Raw genomic sequence first — 27,499 nt, 5'->3', positions numbered from 1 at the left:
GCTCTATGGACATGGCTCGCCTCCCCTCCCCAACCAAGGAAAAGCCACCCCCACCACCCCCTGGTGGGGGTAAAGACCTGTTCTATGTAAGCCGTCCACCCCTGGCCCGCTCTTCGCCGGCATACTGCACAAGCAGCTCGGACATCACAGAGCCGGAGCAGAAGATGCTGAGCGTCAACAAGAGTGTCTCCATGCTGGATTTGCAGGGCGATGGGCCCGGTGGCCGCCTCAACAGCAGCAGTGTGTCCAACCTGGCGGCTGTTGGGGACCTGCTGCACTCGAGCCAGGCTTCCCTGACTGCGGCCTTGGGGCTGCGGCCTGCACCTGCAGGACGCCTCTCCCAGGGGAGCGGCTCATCCATTACTGCGGCTGGCATGCGCCTCAGCCAGATGGGTGTCACCACGGACGGTGTCCCTGCCCAGCAACTGCGCATCCCCCTCTCCTTCCAGAACCCTCTCTTCCACATGGCTGCTGATGGGCCAGGCCCCCCAGGGGGCCACGGAGGGGGTGGTGGTCACGGCCCACCTTCTTCCCACCACCACCATCACCACCATCACCACCACCGAGGTGGAGAGCCCCCTGGGGACACCTTTGCCCCGTTCCATGGCTATAGCAAGAGTGAGGACCTCTCCTCAGGGGTCCCCAAGCCCCCTGCCGCTTCCATCCTTCACAGCCACAGCTACAGTGATGAGTTTGGACCCTCTGGCACTGACTTCACCCGTCGGCAGCTCTCACTCCAGGACAACCTGCAGCACATGCTGTCCCCTCCCCAGATCACCATTGGTCCCCAGAGGCCTGCCCCCTCAGGGCCCGGAGGTGGGAGTGGCGGTGGGGGCAGTGGCGGGGGTGGTGGGGGCCAGCCGCCTCCATTGCAGAGGGGCAAGTCTCAGCAGTTGACCGTCAGCGCGGCCCAGAAACCCCGGCCATCCAGTGGGAATCTGTTGCAGTCACCGGAGCCGAGTTACGGCCCTGCCCGTCCACGGCAACAGAGCCTCAGCAAAGAGGGCAGCATTGGGGGCAGCGGGGGCAGCGGTGGCGGAGGGGGTGGGGGGCTCAAGCCCTCCATCACGAAGCAGGTATGTGGGGGTGAGAGGAAGGCCAGATGGGCAAGGGACAGGAAGGGAAGGAGGAAATGGGTTGGGGAAGTGGGGGGCAGAATAGTCTGGGGTCTGGAGTCACACTGTTCTCACTTTCTTTCATTCATTAGCTGTATATAGAGCTCCTGCTGTGTGCCATGTCTTGTTCTGGGCACCATGGCTTTGACAGTGAACGCCACCCAAGCCATGCCCTTTTGGAGCTCACCTCTCCAGAGGGGAGACACAATAAATAATTAAACAGCATTCACAAGGGCATCGGCACGAGAGCAGGGGAGCAAGACTGGGATGGTCATCTCCTTTGGCAGCACTCTCTCCTCCTAAATGCACCCTGCCTTCTCCCACCTTTCCTCTCTCTTCACCCCCACCTCGCCCCATCCCAGCATTCTCAGGCGCCATCCACGCTGAACCCCACCATGCCAGCCTCCGAACGGACGGTGGCCTGGGTCTCCAACATGCCTCACCTGTCCGCTGACATCGAGAGTGCCCACATCGAGCGAGAAGAGTACAAGCTGAAGGAGTACTCCAAGTCGATGGATGAGAGCCGACTGGATAGGGTACGCTGGGCCCCTGACCTTCCCAGTACGCACAGGGGAAGCATCGGGGGTCAAGTAGTTACAGGGGGAAGAAGAGACAAAGATCTGATCCCCCTTTCCTGAGAAGCCTTCAGGCTTCTAGGGGAGGCTGGGCATACACAGTCTGTTGGAAAGCCAACTTCCAACTGTATTTTGTGGCTTATACGCATCATAGGCTGTTGGTGGAGAAATGGTTTATGTTAAAGCTTAGTTCTATGTTCCTCCCCAGGGAGAACATAAGCCCTGGCTTCTGTAACTACCCAGGGAAGGGAGGGCTGCTCTACCAGCGGTGTGAGCTGCTGAATTGGGCGGGGACAGATGGGTTATAGGTGTACTACAGATGATGTTCAGCTTACCCAGGTGACAGAGGGTCGGTGTTGGGAAGTGGTACTTATTGGCCCATGTGTGCAGAGACTAGACTCTCAGCTGGTGATGGCCCAGAGCAAAAGATAGCAAGAGCTCCGGGGCCCACACAGATAACTTAGCAGAAAGTTCCTTGGGGAAGCTGTTGGTCCAAGGACTCTGAAGAAGAGGGTGGCTGTAGGATTAGGTTGATGTAAAGACTGTAGGACCCCAACTTGGGGGAGCAGAGAGAAGTTTCTTGGGAGCTGTGGTCTTTGAGCATAGGAAAATGTTTGGGACTGATCTAGATGAATTTGGCGTAGCAAGTTCCATGAGAGAATTAAGCCTTAATGCCATAAGGTAGCCACCTGAGGTCATAAATAACATCTCTCCTTTACGTCTAGAATGGGGTTGATTATGTATGTATCCTCTTTGGAGAATGAGCAAATACTCTTTCAAATCATATTTTCTGTTCTATGGCTCAGATGAGATATTTTTGTTGAGGAAGGCTCCAGACTGGGACAGTCCAGTAGAATTTTCTGCAGTAATGAGAAATGTTCTGTGATCTGCACCATCCAGTATGGTAACCACTGGCCCATATGTGGCTGATGCTATCGAGGAACCAAATGTTGAGTTTTACTTATATTTTAAAGAGCCACACATAGCTAGTGGCTGCTGTATTGAGTAGCACACACAGCTATAGACTCTAGAGCCAACAGGGCAGATAAAATGGCTCTCCTATGCCCTTCTAGCCCCAGAATTCCGGGATCATTATCAACAGAGACGTAGTCCTAGATTCTCAGCCTAGACTTGTCTGAAGCCCAGACCCATTATCCCACATAGCCTCTCCTTATCTAATGTCTTGTCTTCCTGGGTATCCCCCTGGGTACGGTCACTCAAGGTGTGTCCTTGAGTCTGTCTAGGTTCTTGTGTGGGTCCTCATACGTTCAGATTTACACGTGAGGGCAGGTATGTATTTCTCAGGGTATGGGACCATATGACCTTGGTCCATTTTAAAGAACGCTTAGTTTGCTCCATGGAAGGGCCTTCTCAAAAGCACCCATGTCTGGTATGATCAGCAGGCAGGGGAAGGACTGGAGAAGGCCACTGGGGTGTCCCTCACCGTGCAGCGGCTGCATGGCAGGCAAGGACAGAGACTGGGTGGTGGGGTCGGGGTGAGGCACCCCTCACAGTGCGGGGTCTTGTGCCCGGCGGGCAGGTGAAGGAGTATGAGGAGGAGATCCACTCACTGAAGGAACGGCTGCACATGTCTAACCGGAAGCTAGAAGAGTATGAGCGGAGGCTGCTGTCCCAGGAAGAGCAGACCAGCAAAATCTTGATGCAGTATCAGGCCCGACTAGAGCAGAGTGAGAAGAGGCTAAGGCAGCAACAGGTGGAGAAGGATTCGCAGATCAAGAGCATCATTGGCAGGTGAGGGGCGGCCTGGGGAGGGGTAGCAAGGGAGAGCCTGAGGCTGAAGAGAGCCAGTGAGCTCCCTCTCCAGCCTCCAGCCCCAAACTCAGGACACCAGGAGGAAAGCCCATGACTCTGCTCCCAGAGATTGCCACTCACTCACCAGTCACCAAGTGGGGAGAAACCTCTAGTTAGTGCATAAATGTCCATGTGCCAAATCCTGATTTCTCCCCTGACAGAGTAACTTCTGAACCCCTAAGAAAATATGCCTGTTACTGTCCCATCACTGTGTGTCTGGCCCCAGCCTAGGCCAAGACTCCCCACTGGTTATTCTCAATCCAGCCTATGACATTCTCCCCGAACCCATGAGAGTAGCCCCTAGCCATCCCTATCCTGGGTAAACCTTCTCCAGCCCCGAAAAGATGTTCCGTTAGAAAATGAATGACCCTTCTTTTAGCGTGTGCACATTTTCAACTGCTCTGTCAAGCCCTGGCCTCCAAAGAAGGTGTCTCAGCCAGGGGATCAGCTATCCTGAGAAGTGGATGGGACCCCAGCCCCCACTCTAACTAGAGCCAATCCCATTTTGACCTACTCTGAATGTAGCTTTGAGTAAGATTAGTTAGAAGAAAAGAGCTTGACTTGAAACTTATTTTGAAACCCTGCTCTAACGGATATCCTTGATGAGAAATCACCTTGAGAATCTTCATCAAAAGCAGGGAGGTGATGGGAAATGATGACTGTAGAGACCCCTCTTGGGCTATGGGCATCCCAGGGGAGGCACTGGAGGTGTCCTAGGTTCAGTGAGGTGGAATGGGAGACGTAGAAGCCAGGCCTTCAGCCACAGAGGGGCTGTGGGAGGGCACTGTCCTGAATGAGAGGGTGGAGGGCCAGGGAGTGTCTGGGTGGTCGAGGTCTTTGAGGCCCAGAAAGCTGTCCTTAGCAGGGAGATGTGAGGGTCCCTGAGAGGAAGGTTAATACAGGGAATCTTTTGGGTTGTAACAATGGAAGGATTCTGAGGGCAGACGAGGACACGGGAGGCTTTTCCAGAGAGGTACAGGGGTTCCCCAGGATCAGGAGTTCCCCCGGCAGGCTCCCAGCCCGTGCCCGCCACTAACCCCACTGAAGCCCGTCCCTTCAGGCTGATGCTGGTGGAGGAGGAGCTGCGCCGGGACCACCCCGCCATGCCTGAGCCGCTGCCCGAACCCAAGAAGAGGCTGCTCGACGCTCAGGTGGAAATTACAATGTCATTTATCTTCTCCGTGTCCCATCCCCATCCATCCCACTGTCCTTCGTGCACTCACTGCACCAGCCACCCAGCCCCATCGCCATCTGTCTCCCACTGTCCTCCGTTTGTCCACTGGCTGCTCCTGGCAGCCCCCCCGCCACCAACAACCCCATCTTCATCCCGTCGTCTGTGCCTTTGTCACTCCTGGCAGTGTCAGCCCCACCCCTGTGCCTTCCTGCCCCGTCTTTCCCACTCCTGTCTGGGTCTCCGAACATCCACCAGAACCTCAGTCTCTCTGCCCCCAGAGCCCACCCAGTTCCCAGCACCCCTGCCCCGTCTGTGCCTGCTCCTGTTCATATCAAGGAATTCAGCTTCCTCTGAGCTCTTCTTGGGCCGAAGGGCTAGAGGCTGTAGTTTGCTGGAATAGAGTATGAGTTCTAGCTTCTCAGGCTCTGAACAGCGCCCACCACCTCTGTTCTCTTGGCTCCCCAATTTTCCTGTGTCCTGGGCAGCTCTGAAATAGCTTCCTGTTCTGACTCTTTAGCTCTTGAAGGCCCCTCCCACCCCATAAGCTCTTCTTCCCTCAGTATTTAAATCCAGTGAAGGCCTCTGACCTGTCCCTCCCTCTGGTCCTCACACCTGTCCAGCTCTCCAGCTCCCTGCTGCCCTCCCTCTCTTCTCAGCCAGCTTTTATTTTATTTTATTTTTTTGTTAAAAGATTTTATTTATTTACTTACTTGAGAGAGAATGAGAGGAGAAAGGTCAGAGGGAGAAGCAGACTCCCCGCCAAGCAGGAAGCCCGATGTAGGACTCGATCCCAGGACTCCAGGATCATGACCTGAGCCGAAGGCAGTTGCTTAACCCACTGAGCCACCCAGGTGCCCTCTCAGCCAGCTTTTAGGATCTCCCTTGTGCACCCTTACCCCTTGCTCTCCCCAATTCTGCTCACTCTCCCACCCACGCTCCTCCTTCCTCTGCTCTGACCGCCAGGCTTCCCCACCACGACCGCCAAGGCTCCTGACCCCGTGACCCCACTCTCTCCCCCTGCAGCTCCTCATCAGGTAATTCTCCTGGTTCCGCTTTGACCACGGGCGGAGGACACAGGGGGAGGTGACTCCGGACCACTGCAGGTTGGTCGTGAAGCCCACTTCCCTCCGATTCTCTGGAGCTTCTCCCCCCCACTCCCCAACTGCTGCCCTCCACACCCGAAAACCTCCACAGACCCTACCCTCCTGACACATCCTGCACAGACCCATCTCCCAAGCCACTGCCCAAAGAGAGCACTTCCTGCTGCTCCCCGAACTGTTCAGTGACACCCTACCCACTCCAAGCATTTTGCCCTGGACAGGCCCAGCACATCCTCCCATCTCCTTCGACAGAACCCACCGCCCAGCCTCCTCTCAGTCCTCTTCCTCTGCCTCTCCAGTGTATGTCTGTCACCCCCCATTTCACCAGAGCGTCCTTGGGAGTTGGGATGTTAGGGGTGGGGTTTGTTAAGAGGTGGCAGTGATGACGGGTTGGGGGACCCTGGCTAGAGGGGCTGAGCTGACTGCGGCAGGTAGGTGGGGGTTTCCTCTTCCCTCCCTACCTTGGTTCTCCACCCCTCCCCTGTTCCTCTCTTCCTCCTCCCTTACATCTGTGAGGTAGAAGGCATCTGCAGCTCCAGCTGGGCCCCACTGGTGGGAATTAGGAATGGGTAGGCTACCTCAGGAAGACTTTGGGAAGGGGCACTGGAAAGAATGCTGTTGGGATGTCAGGACACTAGGCAGGGTGAGTGGAACAAGAAGGAACAAAAAAGGAGCCTTGACAGATGTTAGGATGCAGACTGGCCTATGTGGCGTGGGAGTTGGAAGTGGGGTGAGCCGTCTTCCTAGATAAGATCATGGGCTCAGTAGCCATGTGGATTCCCAGGCAGAGATGCCAGGAACAGCATGTTAAATAATCTCTATTCTTCTTGTCAGAGCTTACTCCCCCTCTCCCGCCACCCAGTGGCCTTGCCGGACGCACAGTCTTACCTAAAAACCAGTAAATGGGAACCTGTCAGCCACTGACATCATTTCTGAGATGCTCTCTTTTCTGGGGGATTGATCTGCAGTGGGCAGTGGCTCCTCACACTGTAATTTTAACTCTCTGCTTGCCCAGCCTCTCTGCCAAAGTAGTTAGTGATCTGTAAACAGATGCTAGAAGGCACCAGGGGACTGCACCATTTAAAGGACTCCTGCAGTGAATTCTTTTGTAAAATGAATAACGGCACCCTCATTTATCTACTTTCTAAATTTGGGTCCATGGGGGTGTAGGGGGCATGCCTGTGCTCTGCTGCCAGCAGACAGGCAGAGAGGAGGGGATCTGAGTTTCCCTTCCCCTGCTCTCCCACCATACTCAGGATCCCCTACCATACGTAACTTCCTCTCTCACTGACTTTGGGAAAATGTGCGAGGTGCTCAGTAAGATAAGGGGGAGGTTTTGCTCAAGGCTGGGGTTTTGGTGACCTTTGAAGAGGTGAGCTCTTTGATTTGGAAGGGAGACTCTACTTGGGATGTTTTTGTATCCTACAGAGATATGGTTACACGTAACGGGCCTAAATGCCCCGTGGCCTGGGAAATAAATAGGACCCTTTCTAAATCACTTTAAGGTTTTGGTCCCTCTGCAATGCAGCCATTGGCTTAAAAATTAATTTTGTGCCTGTATTTTAAAAAGCCAAGTGAGTGACCAGAAGTGTAGTATAGGCAGCTTGCTTCTCTCCCAGCAGAGGAACAGAAGCCAGAGCTGAGGGCAGGAGGCAGGAGCTAGCTGGTTTGGGGTGGGGAGAAGGGTCTGATACCCCTCTCCTTCTAACTGGGATCTCAGGGAGAGGGATTGAAAGGAACACGGGGGTGGAAAGGAATGAAGCAGTTCTGCTTCCTGGGGACACAGAGATGGGGCCATGCTGTGCCTCTGCAGACGCTCCATAGCACAAGAGAGAGGCAGCCCTCCCACAAGGTTTTTACCATCCCCCACCACTTCCCTGAATCCCTTGCCCCCCCCCCCCCAGTACAGTTAAACCTCTCTCTGATTTGGAATGCTACATTCAAGAAGATGACCACTCTGAACAAGTGACAGAATTGAATGGCGGTGTCTATTTAATGAAATGCACGTCTTCAAAACACATCCACTTAAGTAGGACTCAATGAACAAGGCTTTTCCACTCGAGGTCCTCAGGGAGCATGCGTTCATGAATAGATAGGATTCAAAAGTCTGTTGGCTGGTACCCTCCTACAGACACGTTCCCACCATTGATTTGCTTAGCACACCCTTTCTTCAGAGCTGAAGGAAAATTCAAGCCCAGTTTTTGTTCAAATTATGAAAAAACTCCAAATCTACGGGGTTTCGGATTAATGAGGTTTTGCTGTACTGCCTCCCCTTGTTCCCTCAACACAAAGTTCCTGCCTCGGATTGGGGGTGGACTGGGAGGGGGTTCCAAGAGGAGGAGGGAGGCTGGGTAGGGGAAGATACAAGGGGTTAGGTTGGGGGTGAGATAGGAACTCGTTTCTTTTGAACTGGTTTCCTGGTATGACTCCCTGGGTTGAAGGCCTGTCAGGAGTCAGGGGGTGAGATTCTCTTCTCCCTGATCCCAGAAGATGTACCTTCTACTGCAGGTGAGAAACAAAATAGGAAGATGGGGGTGGGAGGGGTTGTCCTGGGGGCAGGGAGGGGGACATGATTTATGGAGAGGGCTGGTCATGGAGGGGGGCATGGCTAAGGGGGCTGGCACCCAGGCCCCCGCGAAGCGTCTCAATAAGTCCGCGCTCTCCTCTTTGGTGTCTTGCAGGAGAGGCAGCTTCCCCCCTTGGGTCCAACAAACCCGCGTGTGACGCTGGCCCCACCTTGGAACGGCCTGGCCCCCCCAGCACCGCCCCCCCCACCCCGGCTGCAGATCACCGAGAACGGCGAGTTCCGAAACACCGCAGACCACTAGCCCACCCAGCATCACAGACCTTCCTCTCTCTCCCCATGCACCCTGCCCTGGAACAGCACCCACCACCAGGACTGGATGTCGCCGAGGGACAGCGGGATTGCCTCCCTGAATGCCTCCTTGGGGGGCACCAATCCCCCACCCCCACTGCACCATTTCCAGGGGGGAAGAGTGTGGACCCTTAGCTGTCCCCTTTTCCTTCCTGTTGGGGTGCTGCCCCCTGTGACCCCCAGGGACCCTTGCCCCAGGACACCACCTACCCCACACAGACCCCTTCACTCCGGGGTGCTATCCCCATCCTCTGCCTCATCGTTCCCCTGAGCACTGGGGGACAGACCCTCGCCCCCACCCTGGGGGTGTGGCACCTCCAAACTTTCAACTTCAGGGTGATTTTTTAGCAGTAACCAGAGCTGACAATCTAACTCCCCTCCACCGCCCCATTTTGGCCTCCCCTGTCCCCCTTGTTATGGGGAGGGGACCCCGGGTGAGGGGGCCCTATTACCCCTTGATTTCTCAGGAGCGTCTGGGGGGGCTCAGCACGCACAAACTCCTTCTCCTCCTACTACTCTTAAATTTACTCCCTCCCCACCCAGAACCCAGATGGGGTGGAGGGGCCACCGGGGCAGGGAGGGGGCGGCAAGGGGGGAATGGGAGTCATCTCCCCTTCCTCCCACACCTGATCTGCTCTTGGCTGGTCCCAGAGCGGGGTGAGGGGGCTTATGCCCCCCCCTCCCCCAGTGTGTTGGGTGGGGTGGAATTGAGGTTGGGTGAGGGGTTAGGGTCTAGGAGGGTGTGTATGTTAGGGAGGACAGACTAGTTGATCTGCCCTACCCTGACACACACAGCCCCCCTTGCCCCTCCCCTCTCTCTTCTTGGTCTCTACTCCCAGGGGGAGGGGGGAACTTACTCTAGGAAAAGCCATGTCTCTCTCCCCCAGGGTGGGGGGACCTGTGTTGGAGGAGGGGTGTTGGGGGCCCCCCTTCCATGACTCTGTCCCCCCGGGGGAGGTAGGACAGGGCTGGGCTTCCCTCTCATCCTCCCCCCTCCCCAATCTCCCTCCACCGCCCTCCCTCCCGCCAGCTCCACAATTTTTCGGTGTTTCTCTGTACATAGCTCTCTGGCGGGATAGGGGAGGTAGGATGGATGGGGTTTAGGGTGGGTAGGTCATGGGAGGGGAGAAGCCCCTCCTTGGCACCCCCTCTTCCCTGACTGCTGTCCCCGACCCAGCCTTGCCCCCTCATCCCTTCTTGCGTTTGGTATTGAGACTCTTTCCAGACTTCACCCTTATTTCTTTTGTATGGACAGTTCCCCTTCAGTCCCATCCCCCTACACATATACACCCAGCCGGGGCCAAATTTATACTTATATAAAAGTTGTAAATATGTGAAATTTTATCCCTGTGCCCTTTCCTTGCTTTCCCAACCTCAGACCCTACCCCTGGACCCCCTTTCTTCCTCTCTTTGGCTGTTGTAATTATCTGGGGTTTGTACTGTACATATTGGGGGTGTGTGTGTGTGGGCTGGGGGCAACCCCTCTGTACAGAGCTTCCTGGCCCCCTCCCCCCCCATGCTTCCCTCCCCCTCAACCACCCTAAGGGTAGGGAGATGCTCTTCCTACCTGTTTTATTTTGTTTTCTCGTTCTCCCTCCCCACCCTATCCCACCCCACTCCCAGCCTTCTCTGTCCTCCCCCACTATCCCTTTTTCTCCACTCCCAGCCCCATTTCCTTTTTTTCTGGAGTGTGTGGTGAAACAGAAAAATCATGTTTAATAAACGGAGATTGTTCTTTTATCGCTGTGCTGACTTTCCTAAGCTGGGACCTCCAGAAGGACTAGCAGGGTCCTGCTTTTTGACAGGAAGCTGACAGCCTGGGAGAAACCATATCCCTGCACGATGCCAAAGCCTCCTCCAGAATATAATTCTCAGGGCCCACGATTTATCAGATTTATTCTGTTTTTGAGCAGGGGGTTGTGCACTGGCCAAGCTTACCCAATCTAGCTCTCACCTTAACCCGAATGAATAAAGAGGCCAAGGAACATTATCTGATTAAGAAAAATTCCAAGTATATAGGTACAGACACATACATGTACTAGACATACATGTTTAGTAATTACCTAGAAATAAGGTTTATTTAATTGCTAGTTAAAATGCTCCCTCAGGGAATGGGGGAAAGAACTTGGTTCCTTAGCAAATCTTGAGTTCTAATCCTAGGCCCGTCACTTGCCAGCCTCGGTTTCCCCCGAGGAAACTGAGTGCGGCAATACCTACCTTGCAGGGATGGGGAAGGATACGAGGTGAGGTGGCCCATGGCCGGCCCACACAATAGATGCCCACTTAATCTCTCCTTCTCAGCACCTAGCTGGGGACGGGCGCTACATTTAATCACCCGCGGGGTATAGGGGTCGCCCCCTCCTTCCGGGCTACGGTCTCCCAAGGACTGGCTCGCTGTCTCCCCGCAGGCGCTGCCTCCCCATCCGCCCCCGCGCGGGGGCCAAAGACCTCCTATCATCACCGCCTTCTCGCCCGCGCAACCAGTCAACACGAGGCTTTGTAGGCCACTGCCTTCCGATTGGCTGCGGCTCTGGCAACGCCCACCGTACCTGGCGTTGGCGTCCGGCGGGAAGGCGGCGGCTTCCGGCCCGGGACGGAGCAGTGACCGCGGACGCGCTACGACCCTGTGCCGCGTGTGTACTGGCGGGGGCGTGGCGGCGGGAAGGGTTTCCCGGCCGGCGCTCACGCTCTCCGGGCGGCCGCGGCTTCCTGGGAGAGAAGGGCACCTCTGGGCACCGTGAGGAGTGTAGCGGCGGGCGCTAGCGGTCAGGGGCCGGCGAGGTCAGGCGCGTGACTCGAAGGACCTCCTCATCTTCCTCCACAGGCCCAGGAAGTGAAACCCCGGTTGGTCTTTTGTGGTTGTTTCGTTTTTCTTTTCTTGGTGGGGGAGTGCGCGGGACTGATCTGCAGAAACTACCACTGACTGAAAAGTTTCCGCCGGTTGGGCTGGGGAGGCGGATGTTGTGTGAGGAGACGTGGTTGTCCTTCCCAGAGCTTCTGTGACCCCCATCTCTTTCCTCCACAGCCTTCATCCCGCGAGGGGGTCCGCCCCCAGCCGTTCATCTCCTGTATCCGGTCCTCTGGGATCTCGCTCTTTCTGAAGCGGCCGTATGGATACCGCCACGCCTATGCCCCCTGTACCCCCCTCCCCGACCTGCAACCCGGCCCCACGGACCATCCAGATCGAGTTCCCGCAGCATAGCTCAGTGCTACTGGAAGCCCTGAACCGCCACAGGCTAGAGGGAAAGTTCTGTGATGTGTCCCTCTTGGTGCAGGGTCGGGAACTTAGGGCTCACAAAGCAGTGCTGGCTGCTGCCTCTCCTTACTTCCATGACAAACTTCTTCTGGGAGATGCTCCGCGTCTCACTCTGCCTAGCGTCATTGAAGCCGATGCCTTCGAGGGACTGCTGCAGCTCATTTATTCAGGACGCCTCCGTCTGCCACTGGATGCTCTCCCTGCCCACCTCCTTGTGGCCAGTGGCCTCCAGATGTGGCAAGTAGTCGATCAGTGCTCAGAGATTCTTAGAGAACTTGAAACCTCAGGTGGTGGAATTTCAACCCGTGGGGCTCCCTCTTACCACACACTTCTTTCCACCACATCCTCTCCAGGAGGCTGGTGCATTCGCTCTTCCCCTTTCCAGACCCCAGTGCAGTCTTCCACCTCTACTGAGAGCCCTGTTTTAGGGGAGGGGAGTGAACTGGGAGACGTGTTACAGATTCAAGTTGAAGAAGAGGAGGAGGAGGAGGAGGAAGAAGAAGATGAGGAGGAGGAGGACCAGGGGTCCGCAGCGCCCTCTCAGACACCTCAGCCTCAGAGAGTATCAGGGGCTTTTCCTTGTCCTCATGGATCCCACCCATTGCCCATATCCACTACTCCCCGCAGGGTTTCAGAGGGTGAGAGTGCACCACTTGAGCTGCCTGCCCCTCACACTGCACTGCCCCCCAAAGTCTTCTACATTAAGCAGGAACCCTCTGAGCCTAAAGAAGAGGTATCAGGAGGTGGAACTCAGTCTGGAGGAACAAAGGAGGAGACCAAAGTGTTTCCTGGAGGGGACACTGAAGGGAATGGACAGCTAGGGTTCTTGCTGCCCTCAGGAGCAGGGGCGACATACGGAGGAGGAGGAGGTCCATCCTGGAAACCAGTGGATCTTCATGGGAATGAAATCCTGTCAGGGGGTGGGGGACCTGGGGGTGCAGGGCAGGCTGTGCATGGGCCTGTCAAGTTAGGAGGTACACCCCCTGCCGATGGAAAACGCTTTGGTTGCTTGTGTGGGAAGCGGTTTGCCGTGAAGCCGAAGCGTGACCGGCACATCATGCTGACCTTCAGCCTTCGGCCCTTTGGCTGTGGCATCTGCAATAAGCGCTTCAAGCTGAAGCACCATCTGACAGAGCATATGAAGACCCATGCTGGAGCCCTGCATGCCTGCCCCCATTGTGGCCGTCGGTTCCGAGTCCATGCCTGTTTCCTTCGACATCGGGACCTATGCAAGGGCCAGGGTTGGGCCACTGCTCACTGGACTTACAACTGACTGCTGAGGCTGTACACTAATTTCTAGGATAAGAGAGCCACTGCTGCTGTTGGATACTTTCCCCTCACAACCACCGCACCCCTCTCCTGGATCTTGTAATCATGCCAAGAAAATAGGTACATTCTGGATATCTTGTTCTTAAGTTTGGGTGTCAACCTGGCAGATTTGGGAAGTTCTATTTCTCATCTCCAGGTTTTTGCTAACCACCCCATTGGAAGGTGGTTTATAGGGCATACAGAAATTGATCACTTGCCCATAATCGACCTTATTATGGTGGAAACCAGACTTCAGATTAGAAGTTTGTTTGGTGAGAGAAGAGTTAGAGCAAAAAAATGTAATGATAAATGTTTCATTTTGGTCTCCATGTGGTGTTAGAGGAGCTGGTCTCCCTTGTAGGGACGTTTGATTCCAAGGTCTAATAATTCAGAAACTAATAAGCTCTATGCTCTCCTCTCCCTTGTCATTGCTGAAATGATGTAGGCAGAGTTCTTTTTAAGTACTCTTGAAAAGAAAGAGTAGTTTCTTTTGTTCGCTCTTTCCAGAGGCTTCTCCGATCATAACTTGCTCTGCACCTTCCCAACACTTATGTTTTTAATGTTGTAGTTGAGCACTTTAACAAATTGAGCATTCCATGTGTCATTCTTAGAACCCTCTTTTTAATAGAGGATATTCCTTCAACAGCCTGTGCCTCTTGTTTACCTTTGTCTACCACTGATCACCCCTATATTGATCACAGTGATTGGAGTGTGACCAATGAACTCAGGAGATGGCCACTGACCTAAAATGCTCTCAGGGTAGCACCACTGTTGAACAAGTGACTGTTGTCCGAGGTTGGGACAGCACATACAGAAGGCTGAAGAGTGACTGTACAGTAGGACCACACCCTCTTCCTTTCCATCCCACTCACACATGATGGCCCCTTTGTTGAGAGAGAGAAAAGTAGATATTGGAATGGGGAGATTGTCACAGGTTACTTAATTTCTTTAAATAAACTTTGCCCTGAAACCTAAGCTGGCAATAGACTGGATTGAGTAATTTACGTGGGAGAGAGAGCATGAAAACAGAGTTGCAAAGACTTGGATGTGTTCCTTATGCGGCAGGGGTATGATTTTGGGGGAAGAATGGGATGGTTTCACATTGGTGCAGAGAACACTGTCCTGGATGTCAGTGGGCCAGATTCTAGGCCCTGACCTGCCACTGAATGATCTCAGGTAAGTTACCTTGTCTTTCAGAGTATGAACTGGTTTTTGGGTTTTTTTTGTGGGGTGGTCTGTATCTCCAAATTGCTTCTCTGTCTTTTTATTTTTTAAAGGAGTTGGTTCACATGATCTTTACCTATAATCTTCCCTGGCTTTATGTACTGTGTATGTTTAGTTGTTGTTTGGTTTGTTCTATAAACGTTAAGTGGGATGCACTATGCTAGACCCTGTTATACTCTGACCTCAAAAAGTTCACAGCCACTACCAAAGCTAGACAAATAATGACAATGTGGTATGGTAAGTCCGTTAGTACAGGCTACTGTAGTGGTATAAAGGAAGCTAAGAGAAGCCCTTATAAGTCAGCAAAGGTTTCACAAAGATCTCTGTGTACCAGAGCATGGCAACAATGTGGGTGGATGAACATGAGTGAACATGAGTTGAAGTTATAACTAGGGCCAGGATTCATAGCTTTCCCCAAAGCATGTTCGTTAAAAGTTGTTAGGTATGGCACCCAGAAGAGGCTGAAAATGTGACTTTATGGCTGTGAAGGTGAATTCTAGCTGTGATCTGTTAGCCTCTCTAAAGAGCCATGCCATGGTACCATCCCCATAGTAAGGACTGTGAACACATTGGGAAAGGGGTCAGGGCTACCAAATCACACCCACCTGCCATTCTTTGGGCACACGTTCCGTGGGTGGCTACAGACACAGCTCAGAGATACTACAGGTCCAGTCCACTGCAACAGAGCTAGTCAAATGAATTGTTTAGCTTCTCAGGGCATATAGAAGTTAGGTTTTTATAATAGCCTATTAAGTGTGCAGTAGCATTATTGCCATAAAGAAAATGTATATACCACAGGACACCTAGGTGGTTCAGTCAGTTAAGCATTGGATTCTTGATCTCAGCTTAGGTCTTGATCTCAGGGTTGTTAGTTCAAGCCCTCCATTGGGCTCCACATGGCATGGAGCCTACTTTAAAAAAAAAATCTATCTTAAAAAAATACTTTATTGCTAAAAAAATATGATCATCTGAGCTCTCAACAAGTAGTTATCACAGATCACCATAACAAATATATTAATAATGAGAAAGTTTGAAAAATTGAAAGATTTCCAAAATGTGATACACTGACACAAAGTGAGCAAATATTGTTGGAAGAATGATGCCAATAGACTTGCTCCAGATCTTCTGTTGCAGACCTTCAAGAGATGTGTTATAAGCCTTTAGTTTGTTAAAAAGCAAAAGGAAAAAAAAAAAAAAGAAGAACAAAAAACCCCCTGCAATATCTGCAAAGTGCATTAAAGGGAAGCATGATAAAGCGAGGTGAGCCTATCTATCATTGAGCAGGATCCTTTGGTTGCAAGCAAGGGAGGCTGGCTCTGACTAACCTTATCAAAGCAGGAATCTGTGGAAGCATGTGGGGTAGTATGCTTATATATTTCCTTTATATGGAAGTATGCTCCTTAAAGGAAGGGGTGAAGGACCAGCCTTTGGAAAGTTAAGACCTTGGTAAGGATAAGTTCTTGGGGTCCAGGGAGCAGGAACTCCTGGGGAATCTTTTCTGGTGATATGTTTTGTGATGATGATCTAGTCATTCCTATTTCTTATATTACTTAAGATAAAATTTCCCAGGAGAGAGGAGCGCCTGGGTGGCTCAGTCATTTGAGAGTCTGACTCTTAGTTTCGGCTCGGATCATGATCTCAGGGTCATGAGATCAAGTCCCACATCGGGCTCAGCACAGAGTCTGCTTGAGATTCTCTCCCTCCCCCTCTGTCCCAGGTCTGTCCTCTGGCCAGAGCACCCTAATCGTGTATTCCATCAGGGCAACAAAATGGGCATGTAATCCTTAAGGGGAAAGCCTTAAAGTCCTGGGATAGAAGGGTGGAGAATGGTGCTAGCCATCCCACAGGAACAGAGAGGCCCACCCAGTCTTCACATGTTGCCCATCTTGGGATCCTTAAAGCCTCAGATGTATCTGGCACTTACAGATGCTCAAGAAATGGTGAACCTGCTCAACCTCCCCCTCTGCCCTCTGAATTTAAGGCAGAATTACTTCTTGCCTCTCTTTAATCCCCATAGTGCTTTGTAATTTCTACTGCAAGCCAATTAAAATGCCACGTCAGAGTTTCGGTTTTGTTTTGAAGTTATTAGGAATTAAACAGAAAACAGGTTCTGCTATGAAAGACCTGGATTTATACCTGGTGCCCCATCTCAGTCATGGAACAGCCTTTTGCAGTCTACTCAACAAATGGGCTCTGTGACCTAGGATCTGGTACGCCCAAGCTTGTGAGGGGCCATGCAGATGTTCCCACTAGCCCCAAAACAACAGTATGGCAGCCATGCCCTCCAACGGCTTGCTTATGACCACCCACACTATTACCCACGCCACCTAGGTTCCACTTCCAGTACCAGCTTCTGCGGAAGTGCAGAGTATCTTGGGGAAGCCATCCCTAGCCACTCCAGTCTCCCCAGAGCCAACCCGGGTCACTGGTGGGGAAAGTTCTCTTTCGGGAAGTCCATTCTCCCACCCCTGGCTACAGTGCTAGAGTCCTCAGATTGCTTGGAATCTTCCAGGCCTCCAGCAGCACGATCACTTGTGACTTTGCTCTGGAAGCAGCCTGGTGGCTAGTCTGTCAAAGCCAGGACCCAGCCCCAGCTTTGAGTGGCCATCACCAGCTACCAGACTTCAGGAGGTGCTAGGCTCATCAGAGCCCCATCCCTCCCCATAGACTCGGCAGGCAACAGTGAGCAGAAGCAGTTGGGTTCTTTTATAACAAAACAGCAAAACACCAAAAAGAAAGTTGAGAGAAGCCCACTCTTTATTATCCATGCCACACACAAGCCTTCCTGACACCTGTAAACATAACGCCTTGCACAAAGTGGAAAATAAACTCCAAGCAACCAGTTTAAAAAAAGATTTAAACAAATTTAAAAGTGTACCTCTCTGCCTCTGTCCTTTCCTCCTTATAGTGGAAGAGAGGTCACTCCTTCTAACCAAGGCTACCTCCCTTCCCAGAGCACTTGCTCTTTTAATTATCCCCTCCGTCCAGCATCTTCACTCTCTGTCTGGAGTTCCTCATTCACATTTAATCATGCTCACGGGTCTCTAAGAGTTAGTACATGTAAAATGCTTAGAATGGTGCCTTGCCTTCAGTAAACTCGATAAATGTTAACGGTTATTATGAGTGATACTGTTAGTTCCCCACACCTTTACTGGGATCAGTGTTCTCACAGAGGGCACGTATATAAATGGAAAAATATTTTCAACTGAATGGGAAATGTTACTACCTTTCTCATAAATGCTAGAGTTCTTCAGGGGTCTTTTCACCCTTTTCTAACTTTATACACTCCTCGGTGATTTTTATCCACTTTTCTAAGTTAAACCATTTAAATACTGATGACCCTTAATTTTATATCTCGTTTTCCTGACACCCCCCCCCCCCCCGCCCAGACCCACTTAGATTTCCTCCTTCTTTCCTCCCTTCAACAATAGGGGCACCTTAGTGGCTCAGTCGCTGAAGGGTCTGACTCTCGATCTCAGCTCAGGTCTTGATCTCAGGGTCATGAGTTCAAACCCCACATTGGGCTCCATGCTGGGAGTGGAACTACTTACAACAACAACAAAAAAAACCCAGTAGGGCCTGCTGTGTACCCAGCACTGATGAGAAGAGCAGGATTGGCACGTTAAGAGATGGCTGTATACACCAGCTGTGTAGGTGCTTCATAGACATCTCAAGCTCAATGTGTCTGAAATACTGTACCCGTCTCCAGCCAGCTGCTTCCATTGTTCCACCATCCACCCAAATGCCTAAGACTGGAAGCTGAGAGTGTTCTTGGGCACGTATCTCACCTCCCATACCTGTCCTACCAACCCTAGCTCCTAAATATTTCAAACTGATGCATTCTTTCGTTCCCGCTACTGACACTGCAGTTTTCCGTCTTGCTTCCCTCTCTGTCTCCGCACACTATGGGCATCTTTCTAAAGCATAAAGTACTGTTTCACTAGCTCTCTAAAACCTTTCATTTGCTCCCTTCTGTTCTTGGATGAAGTCCAAAGATCTGCTCCCAATTACTTCACTCTTGCCGCTCATGTCTCCCTTGGGCCTCTGCATTTTTTGCCCCTCATGCTCATCTCTGTGCCTAGATGGTTACCTACCTAGAAATAGTCTTCAGTGGGCTAATTCCTACTCTCTTCAGATACCAGCTGAAGCATCACTTCTTTTAGAAAGTTGATCATTAGGCCAAGGTAGGACCTCTGCTATGTGCCCTAGTAGCCCGAGTAGCTCTTACTTCACTGCATCATGAAACTTTCTTGGCATTCCCATACGTATGAGCCAGCTATCCACTATTAACCCATCATATGTGGGTGCTGTTTAGGCATGCTGGACAAGGCTTGCCTTCGTAAGATTACATTCCAGTGCTGTAAGGAAAATAAACCAGATCATAAGGTGGAGCATAACAGAAAAGGAAGGCATACTGTACACATCGATTTAGTGTCCAAGGGAGAAGACCCAGACATGCAAAGTAGGGAAGCAGAGATGATTCTAGTACAGTGTTTAGTAGATGCAAAGGCCAAGAAAGAAAATGAGACTGGTATGTGTGACAAGAAAGCCAGAGGACTTGGGAATGAGATGTTGTCTTTGTCTATTGGGGCTGCTATAACCATACCATAGGCTAGGTGGCTTATAAACAACAAAAATTTATTTCTCACGGTTCTGGAGACTGGGAGGTCCAAGAATAAGCGCCGACAGATTGAGCGTCATGAGGATCTGCTTCCTGGTTCATAGATGGCCGTCTTCTTACCGTGTCTTCCCGTGGTAGAAAGAGAAGGGAAGCTCTTTGGGTCTCTAGAAGGGCACTAATCCTATTCATGGGGCTCTACCTTCATGACTTAATCACCTCCCCAAAGCCACCCCTCCTAATACTTTCACAGTCAGGGTTAGGATTTCAAATGTATGAATTTTGGGGGAACACAAACTTTCAGTCCATTGCAGATGTGATTGAAGAGGTGGGCTGGGGCTGGGTTATATAGAGCCTTTCAGATCCTGTTAAAGCATTTGGATTTCATTCAAAATGCAATGGGAAGGCAGTAAGAGTTTAAAGTAGGGGAGCAATGATCTTTTAACATTTCAAAGAGATTCCTCTAGCTACAGAGGGAATATAGATCATTAGGGGGCAAGAGTGAAAACGGGGAGACCAATTAGACTACATCAGTAGGGCAGTCAAGAGGTGGATAAAAGCAGCAGATATGGAGAGAAGTAGATGGATTAAAGCTATTATATTTGGAGGTAGGACTGACACAGGACGTTCTAACAGATTAATACAGGGATTGTGGGAAAGTAAAAAAATCAAGCAAGACCGCTAGAGTTTTGGCTTGAGTAATTGAATAAGAGGCCATTTACTGAGTGGAAGACAGGAGTAGAAGGACTTAGGAGTGGATCAAGGGTTTTCTTTGAATGGCTAGAAGCAGCTGGCTCTACTTGTCCAGTGTTTTTCTACACCAGGGGTTAGCAAACTTATGCTATAAAAGATCAGATAGTAATTTTAGGCTTTGCATGTCAAGAAGCAAAATCAAAGATATTATATAAGTGTATAAAAATTAAAACAAATTTCCACAATTTTTTATTGACAAAACTCAAAGTATAATGATTGAGTACAATTTTTTAAAATAATATACATCTGCTTAATTGAGGCACAAAGTTAGTGTTTCCTGTCATCAAAATCAATTGCAAATCTTTATCTGTTAATGCTGATCTGTGATGGGACTTCTTGTATTTTGTCTTTGAAAATGTCTTCATACAGATAGTACTGCCAAATACTGTTATTAATCCAATACCATGTAATTTTAATTGAGCATATTCATCACCTGAAAGGCATTTATAGAATTCTTTTATATTCTTCCCTTGAGATTTGCCTTTTATCATGTCATTACTTTGTAGATTAATCACATCCAAATGAAGGTTAGGTGGAAACTCCTCAATTGCACAATTAAATGAAATACAGAAATTTTCTTTGCATTTGTATCGAGGTTTGAAAAACACTGCTGGAACTGTAGTTCGAGCTCAGAAAATATGTATGCTACAAATCCATGTGGGAATGGGGATCTTGCTTTTTGTTTTAACTTTTGTTAGCACAAGAAGTATTTACAGCAGCTTGACATTGCCTGCGATTCAACAACTTTGATGATTTTGCTGCAGTATATGTTTCGTATATTGGCACTGCTTTGCTTGTAATTTTATTTTATTTTAAAGATTTTATTTGTTTGTTTGACAGAGAGAGACACAGTGAGAGAGGGAACACAAGCAAGGGGAGTGGGTTAGGGAGAAGCAGGCTCTCCACTGAGCAGGGAGCACGATGCAGGGCTCGATCCCAGGACCCTGGTATCATGACCTGAGCCAAAGGCAGACGCTTAATGCTGAGCCACCCGGGCGCCCCTGCCTTGTAATTTTAGATTGAATTCATTAGAAAACATCACCATGTCTGCAGCAAGTGTCCACCCATGGATGAATGGATAAACAAAACATGCTATTTACATACAATGGAATTTTAGTCAGCCTTAAAAAGTTAGGAGATCCTGATGCATTACAAAACATGGGTGAATCTTGAAGACATTATGCTAAGTGAAATAAGCCAGTCACAAAAGGAAAAATATTGTTTATTTCCATTTATATGAGGGATTTAGAGCAGCCACGGACATAGAGACAGGAAGTAGAATGGCGGGGGCCAGGGGCTGAGGAGAGGGGAAATGGAAAGTTATTATTTCATGGGTACCGAGTTTCAATTTGGGAAGATGATAAAGGTTCTGCAGATGGATGGTGATGATGGTTGTGCAACAGTGTGAACATACTTATCGCCTCTGAGCTGTACAATTGAAAATGGTTTAAATGGTAAACTTTATGTTACATATATTTTACCACAATAAAATGAACAAACAAATGAATGAACTATGAATAAACTAATGGATCTAGGCATTGGGCATCAGTGGCTGCAAACACCACAAAAAAGAAACAACTGAACCATATGTGCTTCTTATGGAAAATACCACCACCACCTATGAATCAGTCTGGCCCCAAATATTGAACTTGAATGTGATCAGATCTCAAAATATAACTACCAATTCACAGAAAATGCAGAGGGCAGGGAAACATGTTAAACCACCTAACAGTGAAGTGATCAGCAAAATTGAGACTGCAAGAAATTCTGAGGAACAAACACACCCCATTTTCTTCACCAAAATAATTGTAAAGGGACAAAGGGGAAAGAGGGAAACCTGTAGTTTGAAATATATTTTTTTTAAAGTTTATTTATCTATTTTTTTAGTAATCTTGACACCCAACATGGGGCTTGAACTCACGGCCACAAGATCAAGAGTCTCACACTTCCAATGGAACCAGCCTGGCACCCCCCAAAAGACTTTATTTTATTTTATTTTATTTTATTTTTTTAAAGATTTTATTTATTTATTTGACAGAGATCACAAGTAGGCAGAGAGGCAGGCAGAGAGAGAGGGAGAAGCAGGCTCCCCGCTGAGCAGAGAGCCCGATGTGGGGCTCGATCCCAGGACCCTGGGATCTTGACCTGAGCCGAAGGCAGAGGCTTTAACCCACTGAGCCACCCAGGTGCCCCCCTAAAAGACTTTAAGAGACATATTAACTGGGGTGCCTGGATGGCTCAGCTGGTTAAGTGGCCAACTCTTGATTTTTGCTCGGGTAGTGATCTCAGGGATGTGAGATCGAGGCCCGCATCTGCTCCACGCTCAGCAGGGAGTCTGCTTGTATTCCTTCTCTCCCCCTCTCTCTAACCCTCCCCACCCCACTCAGGCTCTTTCTCTCAAATAAACAAACCAACCAACCAACCAACCAACCAACAAATAAATAAAACACATATTAACCACAGTGCATAGATCTTATCTGGATCATAGTTTTTTTTAAAAAGGTTTAGAAAACAACAATTATGACCCCTAGGAGACTACTGGGGACTCAACAACTGACTGGATATTTAATGATATTAGGAGTCACTCTTAAAGTTTTTGGTTGTGATAAGGGTATTGTGGTTAAGGTTAAAAAGAAGGGCCCTTGTGTTTTGATGGCATCGGTGATTTATGGACAGATAAATTTATCTATAGTTATGGATTGAATAAAAATATTAATTATACACATATATGAGCTCTAGATAATTGTATAAATTAAATTATAATTTGTGTATATATTGCCAGTTTTTTTAAAAAGATTGAGAAACAAGTTTGGGAATAGCTATACACTTTAAGAGTATCTGATCAGAAATTTTATAAAGACTTATAATTTTTTTAAAATTTTAAAATTTTAATTTATTAATTTATTTGAGAGAGAGAGCATGAGCAGGGTAAGGAGCAGAGGGGGAGCGAGAGGGTGGAGTGGAAAGAATCTCGAACAGACTCCGTGTTGAGCTTGGAGTCCCATGTGGGACTCGATCCCACCACCCTGAGATCATGACCTGAGCCAAAACCAAGAGTCGGACACCCAACTGACCGAGCCACCTAGGCGCCCCCAGAAATTTTATATTATAAACACATTCTGGTTTGTGTGCTGGTCCAAGTTAATAAAACATTCTGCTTGACTCTTAAAATCACCGGTTGCTCTATGCATTGATATAGAAAGATTTCCAGTTTATTTTGTTAAGTGGAAAAAAAACAAAGTGCAGAACAGTTAACACGTAATATGCTATGTTTTGTATGGGAGACAGTGAGGGTGGGGAGCAAATAAGAAAGGTGCGTTTGCTTACATTTGCAAAAAGAAGCACTACTAGAATAAACAAGAAAACAATAAAAATGGGAAAGAAGTTGAGGGAAGGACAGAAAGAAGACTACATGTACTTAAAGATTCCTCTGTGTGTACTTTGAATCCTGTAATTCCACTACCTAATCAAAAAAATAAAAGAAATTTTTGGGACACCTGGGTGGCTCAGTTGGTTGAGCATCTGTTTTCAACTCAGGTGATGATCCCAGGGTGCTGGGATTGAGTTCCGCCTTGGGCTCCTTGCTTGGCAGGGAGCCTGCTTCTTCCTCTGCCTGCCGCTCCCCCACCCCCTGCTTGTGCTCTCTCTCTCTGACAAATAAATAAAATCTTTAAAAAAGAAAAGAAAAAAATTTTAAAAATTCTTTTAATCTGAGAATAAATAAATTGAACTATATCACCTTGGCAGCATCATCACAGAAAGAATTCTGAAGACGACGACCTTAAAGGGACCAAAAACAAAAACAAAAACAAAAAACCTCCAGCTATAATTTTAAACTTTTATTTATTTATTTTTAAATATTTTAATGTTTTGTTTTTTTTTTTAAGTAGGCTCCATGCCCAACATGGGGCTTGAACCTACAACCCTGAGATTAAGAGTCACATGCTCTACCAACTGAGCCCGCCAGGCGCCACTCTCTACAGTTTAAACTTTAAATCCTTAAATATTAAATTATCTTAAATTTCAAACTTCTTTCAGAAGTTCTTTTGTTTGTGGTATTATCAGTAATGGAATTTTGAAAATATAGTTTTTTCTTATAAATAGGTTAAAGTATAAGTAATTATAAAATTATATTAATAATGTAAATAATAAACTTTTAGTATAAGAGAAAAGATACTATGTCACCAAAGAAACTAAGTGAAAACATAATAATGTGAAAAATGAAAAATCAATATGAACTCATGAGTTTTCAAATATGTGTTTTTCTAGTTCTGTCCATGGAAATGGATTAGAATCAATGAGCAAACCTAGTGCCTTTGTTGTGATCTCTAATACCTTTCCCCATTAAAACAAAGAATGGCCTTGTACAGCACAGGGAATATATTAAATAATATTGTAGCAACTTTGGTGACATATTATGGTGACCATTTCTTAATGTATATAAATATTGAATCGCTTTGTTGTACACTTAAAATGAATACTATAGTATATGTCAACGATTCTTCAATTTAAAAAATTTCTAAAGAGTAACAATGGAAAACAAAAGAAATGAACAAAAAAAACCAAAGCAAATTATGGTTTCTTTAAGAAACTGTTGGTTCCAGGTCTAAAGCAGGCATTTTTCAAGGTGTGCCTGGGACATCTTTTTATGTTAAAAACAAGAAAGCTATAGAAGTGGGGTGTCTGGGTGGCTCAGTCGGCCAAGTGTCCAGCTCGATCTCAGCTCAGGTCTTGATATTAGGGTCATGAGTTCAAGTCCCATGTTGGGCTTCACTCTGGGCATGGAGCCCGCTAGAGATGAAAGAACGAAAGAAAGAAAGAAAGAAGAAAAGGAGGGATGGAGGGAGGAAGGAGGAAGGAAGGAATGAAGGAACGAAGGAGAAACCAAGCTGTAGAAGAAAATGTCATATCAAAAGAACCCAGGAGCCCAAATGAAGGTGTTCCCGCTGAACAAAGTTACAACACTCTGAGCAACTAAGAGTGATTATATTGAACACACTGAATCGATGAAAATTCATTATTTTGTAATGATACCCAAAATGAGAATAGTCAAGTCTCACTGTTACCATTTAAGGCAACTATTAAAACAACTACTTACTTTGAAAATTGGTATAATTAGAGGGAAAATAGTAAGCATTTATTTTGCTCTTTCAGTAAAAATTTATTTTAGCATAACTGAATAGTTCTAGATAATGAACAAAACCTTCACAAAATGCTAAGTAATGTAAAAGAAATAAAAGAATTAGAAAAAGCATAACTTCATAAGCTCCAACAAAACTAGTGACTCAGGTAAGGATTATCAATTGGTGTTAAAACCAATAGATGAAAAAAAGAACGAACAATAGATGATTGGTTACTGTAAACATGCATATAGAGTCAAAGTAACACCATGCAGATTACTTTCTAGTTTCAAGAGGGAAAGCATTAACTGTAAATTGGGGGATCATGTCGCCACCTTAATCTAGGGGTTCAATCTCAGCATCACTAATGGTTAATCCTAGGTGTCTTCTAATGGGATGCAGCATTAACTATACAACAATATGATAAACTGTATGATTTTATTCTTCCTAGTACCTTTTATCCTAGTTCAGGCATCCCTCAGGATTTTTAGGAATCCATTCCTAAAAACATGTTGGAAAGTGAATTTTTAGGTAGTAGGAGTCTGTAAGTCATTATTCTATTTTTGTATGTCATTATTTTATTTTATTAAATTCAATTAATTAACATATAATGTATTATTAGTTTCAGAAGTAGAGTTCAGTGATTCATCAGTTGTAATAATACCCAGTGCTCATTACATCCCGTGCCCTCCTTAATGCCCATCACCCGGTTACCCACTCTCTACTCCCCTCCCCTCCAGCAACTGTTGGTTGGTTTCCTATGGTTAAGAGTCTCCCTCTCTAGGGGCGCCTGGGTGGCTCAGTGGGTTGGGCCTCTCCCTTTGGCTCAGGTCATGATCTCAGGGTCCTGGGATCGAGCCCCGCATTGGGCTTTCTGCTCAGCAGGGAGCCTGCTTCCCCCTCTCTCTCTGCCTACTTGTGATCTCTCTCTCTCTGTCAAATAAATAAATAAAATCTTTAAAAAAAAAAAAGTCTTCCTCTCTGATTTCATCTTGTTTTATTTTCCCTCCCCTATGTCATTATTTTAAATGAAAACAAATAATAATGTATTTCCAGCATGTCTAAAAACCCCAATCAATTTCCCTCAGTGCTTGAAACAGTCTAGAAAAAATATATAACAATTAACCAGGTTTTTCTGCTTAATGTAAAGCCTTTAAAACACCAGTTACTTAATTGTTTAACATTTAATTAACTCATTAATGAGTTTATTTGTGCAGTAACATCAGATAGGAGTGTTTTCCTCTTAACTTCAGCAATTGCATACTGTAATGTAAATGAACAGTGAAATGATACGTTAAAGACACATAATGGTGGCAAATAACACTCAGCAATAGTGAAATAAACAAGGCAGGTTTTTAAATGTGGTTCCTGAAATTGCAGTGTCTCCTGAGTGAGGCTGGAGATGAGAAGGGAGATACGGAGGTTGTAGTCACTGTTGCCATTTAGTGGTGGATGAAAGTGAACAAGAATGAGCTTGAGAAGGAGTGGAACAGTAAATGTCTAAGGTTCATCCACGTCCGGATCCAAGAAGCTGGCGGGTAATCAGCTTTCTTTGGCAATGAGTCTCAGAAGTGAATGGTTGTGAATTGTCTCAGAAAGTATTGACAAAGCATGACAGGAAACTAAAAATGGGCAAGTGTTACATTCCATTTGCTTGTGTTTTGCAACCTCTGACCACCCTAGACTGTGCTGGAAATTGCATCTTTTAAAAAAATATATGTATTTATTTTAGAGAGGAAAAGGGAGATGAGGGGGAGGGGCAGAGGGAGAAGGAGAGAGAGAATGCCAACCAGACTCCCCCTGCTGAGAGCGGAGCCTGATGTGGGGCTGGATCTCACAATGTTGAGATCATGACCTGAGCCAAAATCAAGAGTTGGCTGCTTAAGTGATTGAGTCACTCAGGTGCCCCAGAAATCGCACTTTTGAATGCGATTTTTCTACTCTTGTCGTGATCATGATCTCTTATAAGCAACAGTGATCATTCTGTTTCCATGATCTAAAATTTCCTTTAGTGGTGCCTGCCCAGCTCAGCTGGAAGAACATATGACTCTTGACCTCGGGGTTGTGAGTTCAAGCCCCATGCTGGGTGTAGGAATTACTTAATAAATTACTTAAATAAATTAAAACTTCAAAAAACAAATAAATAAAATTTCCTTTAATGATTTGTTGTCGAGTATTAGTCTGGTAGGGCTGGCATTTCAAAATACCACAGGCTGTGTGGCTTAAATGATAGGTATTTCTTTTCTCACAGTTCTGGAGACTTGAAGTTCAAGATCAAGATGCCAGGAGATTTGGTTTTTCTGAGGCCTTTCTCCTCGGCTGGCAGTCTGCACCATTCTCACTGGTTTCCTCACATGGTCTTTCTTTGTGCAAGGGCGTCAACTTAAGAAGTGGTGGGGCGGGCTCACTTCAGTCCTTAACACTGCTTGTCCTCCAACTTAGTTCCTTCTAGCATTATTCCCTCCAGTGCAATGTATTCTTTGGAAGGAGCATGGTAAAGCTCTCCAGAATGAACAACATTTGAATCATTTGTCTGTATTTTCTCTCACACGAGAGATAGGGTATTCAT

At 47.9% G+C, this 27,499-nt stretch overlaps 2 protein-coding genes across 5 annotated transcripts in view; both read left to right on the top strand.

Moving 5' to 3' along the window:
* SYNGAP1 (synaptic Ras GTPase activating protein 1) overlaps positions 1 to 8,604 on the top strand; it is a gene marked incomplete at both ends in the record, with an annotated part of 29,683 nt that extends 21,079 nt beyond the window's left edge. The window contains 5 exons of one of the 4 annotated variants that reach the window (XM_080806844.1): positions 2 to 1,076; positions 1,478 to 1,651; positions 3,237 to 3,442; positions 4,563 to 4,653; positions 8,458 to 8,604. In XM_080806844.1, coding sequence (XP_080662970.1) covers positions 2 to 1,076; positions 1,478 to 1,651; positions 3,237 to 3,442; positions 4,563 to 4,653; positions 8,458 to 8,604 — 1,693 coding nt within the window. Of the gene's footprint in view, position 1; positions 1,077 to 1,477; positions 1,652 to 3,230; positions 3,443 to 4,562; positions 4,654 to 8,457 lie in introns of all 4 variants that reach the window. The other 3 variants (XM_080806843.1, XM_080806845.1, XM_080806846.1) reach the window with 3 other exon arrangements.
* A 2,632-nt stretch (positions 8,605 to 11,236) lies between these two features.
* Positions 11,237 to 14,190, top strand: ZBTB9 (zinc finger and BTB domain containing 9). The gene is made up of 2 exons (XM_080807032.1): positions 11,237 to 11,495; positions 11,677 to 14,190. The coding sequence occupies exon 2, from the start codon at positions 11,762 to 11,764 to the stop codon at positions 13,178 to 13,180; it is 1,419 nt and encodes a 472-aa protein (XP_080663158.1). The 5' UTR covers positions 11,237 to 11,495; positions 11,677 to 11,761; the 3' UTR covers positions 13,181 to 14,190.
* Positions 14,191 to 27,499: the final 13,309 nt, after the last annotated feature.

The sequence above is a fragment of the Martes martes genome, assembly GCF_963455335.1.
Source record: "Martes martes genome assembly, chromosome: 6".
NCBI lineage: Eukaryota > Metazoa > Chordata > Mammalia > Carnivora > Mustelidae > Martes > Martes martes.
This window is presented reverse-complemented; position numbering and strand designations above follow the sequence as displayed.

Bases quoted from the DNA above. Each gene is read 5' to 3' on its own strand.
- ZBTB9 (XM_080807032.1), top strand. From the start codon at position 11,762: ATGGATACCGCCACGCCTATGCCCCCTGTACCCCCCTCCCCGACCTGC.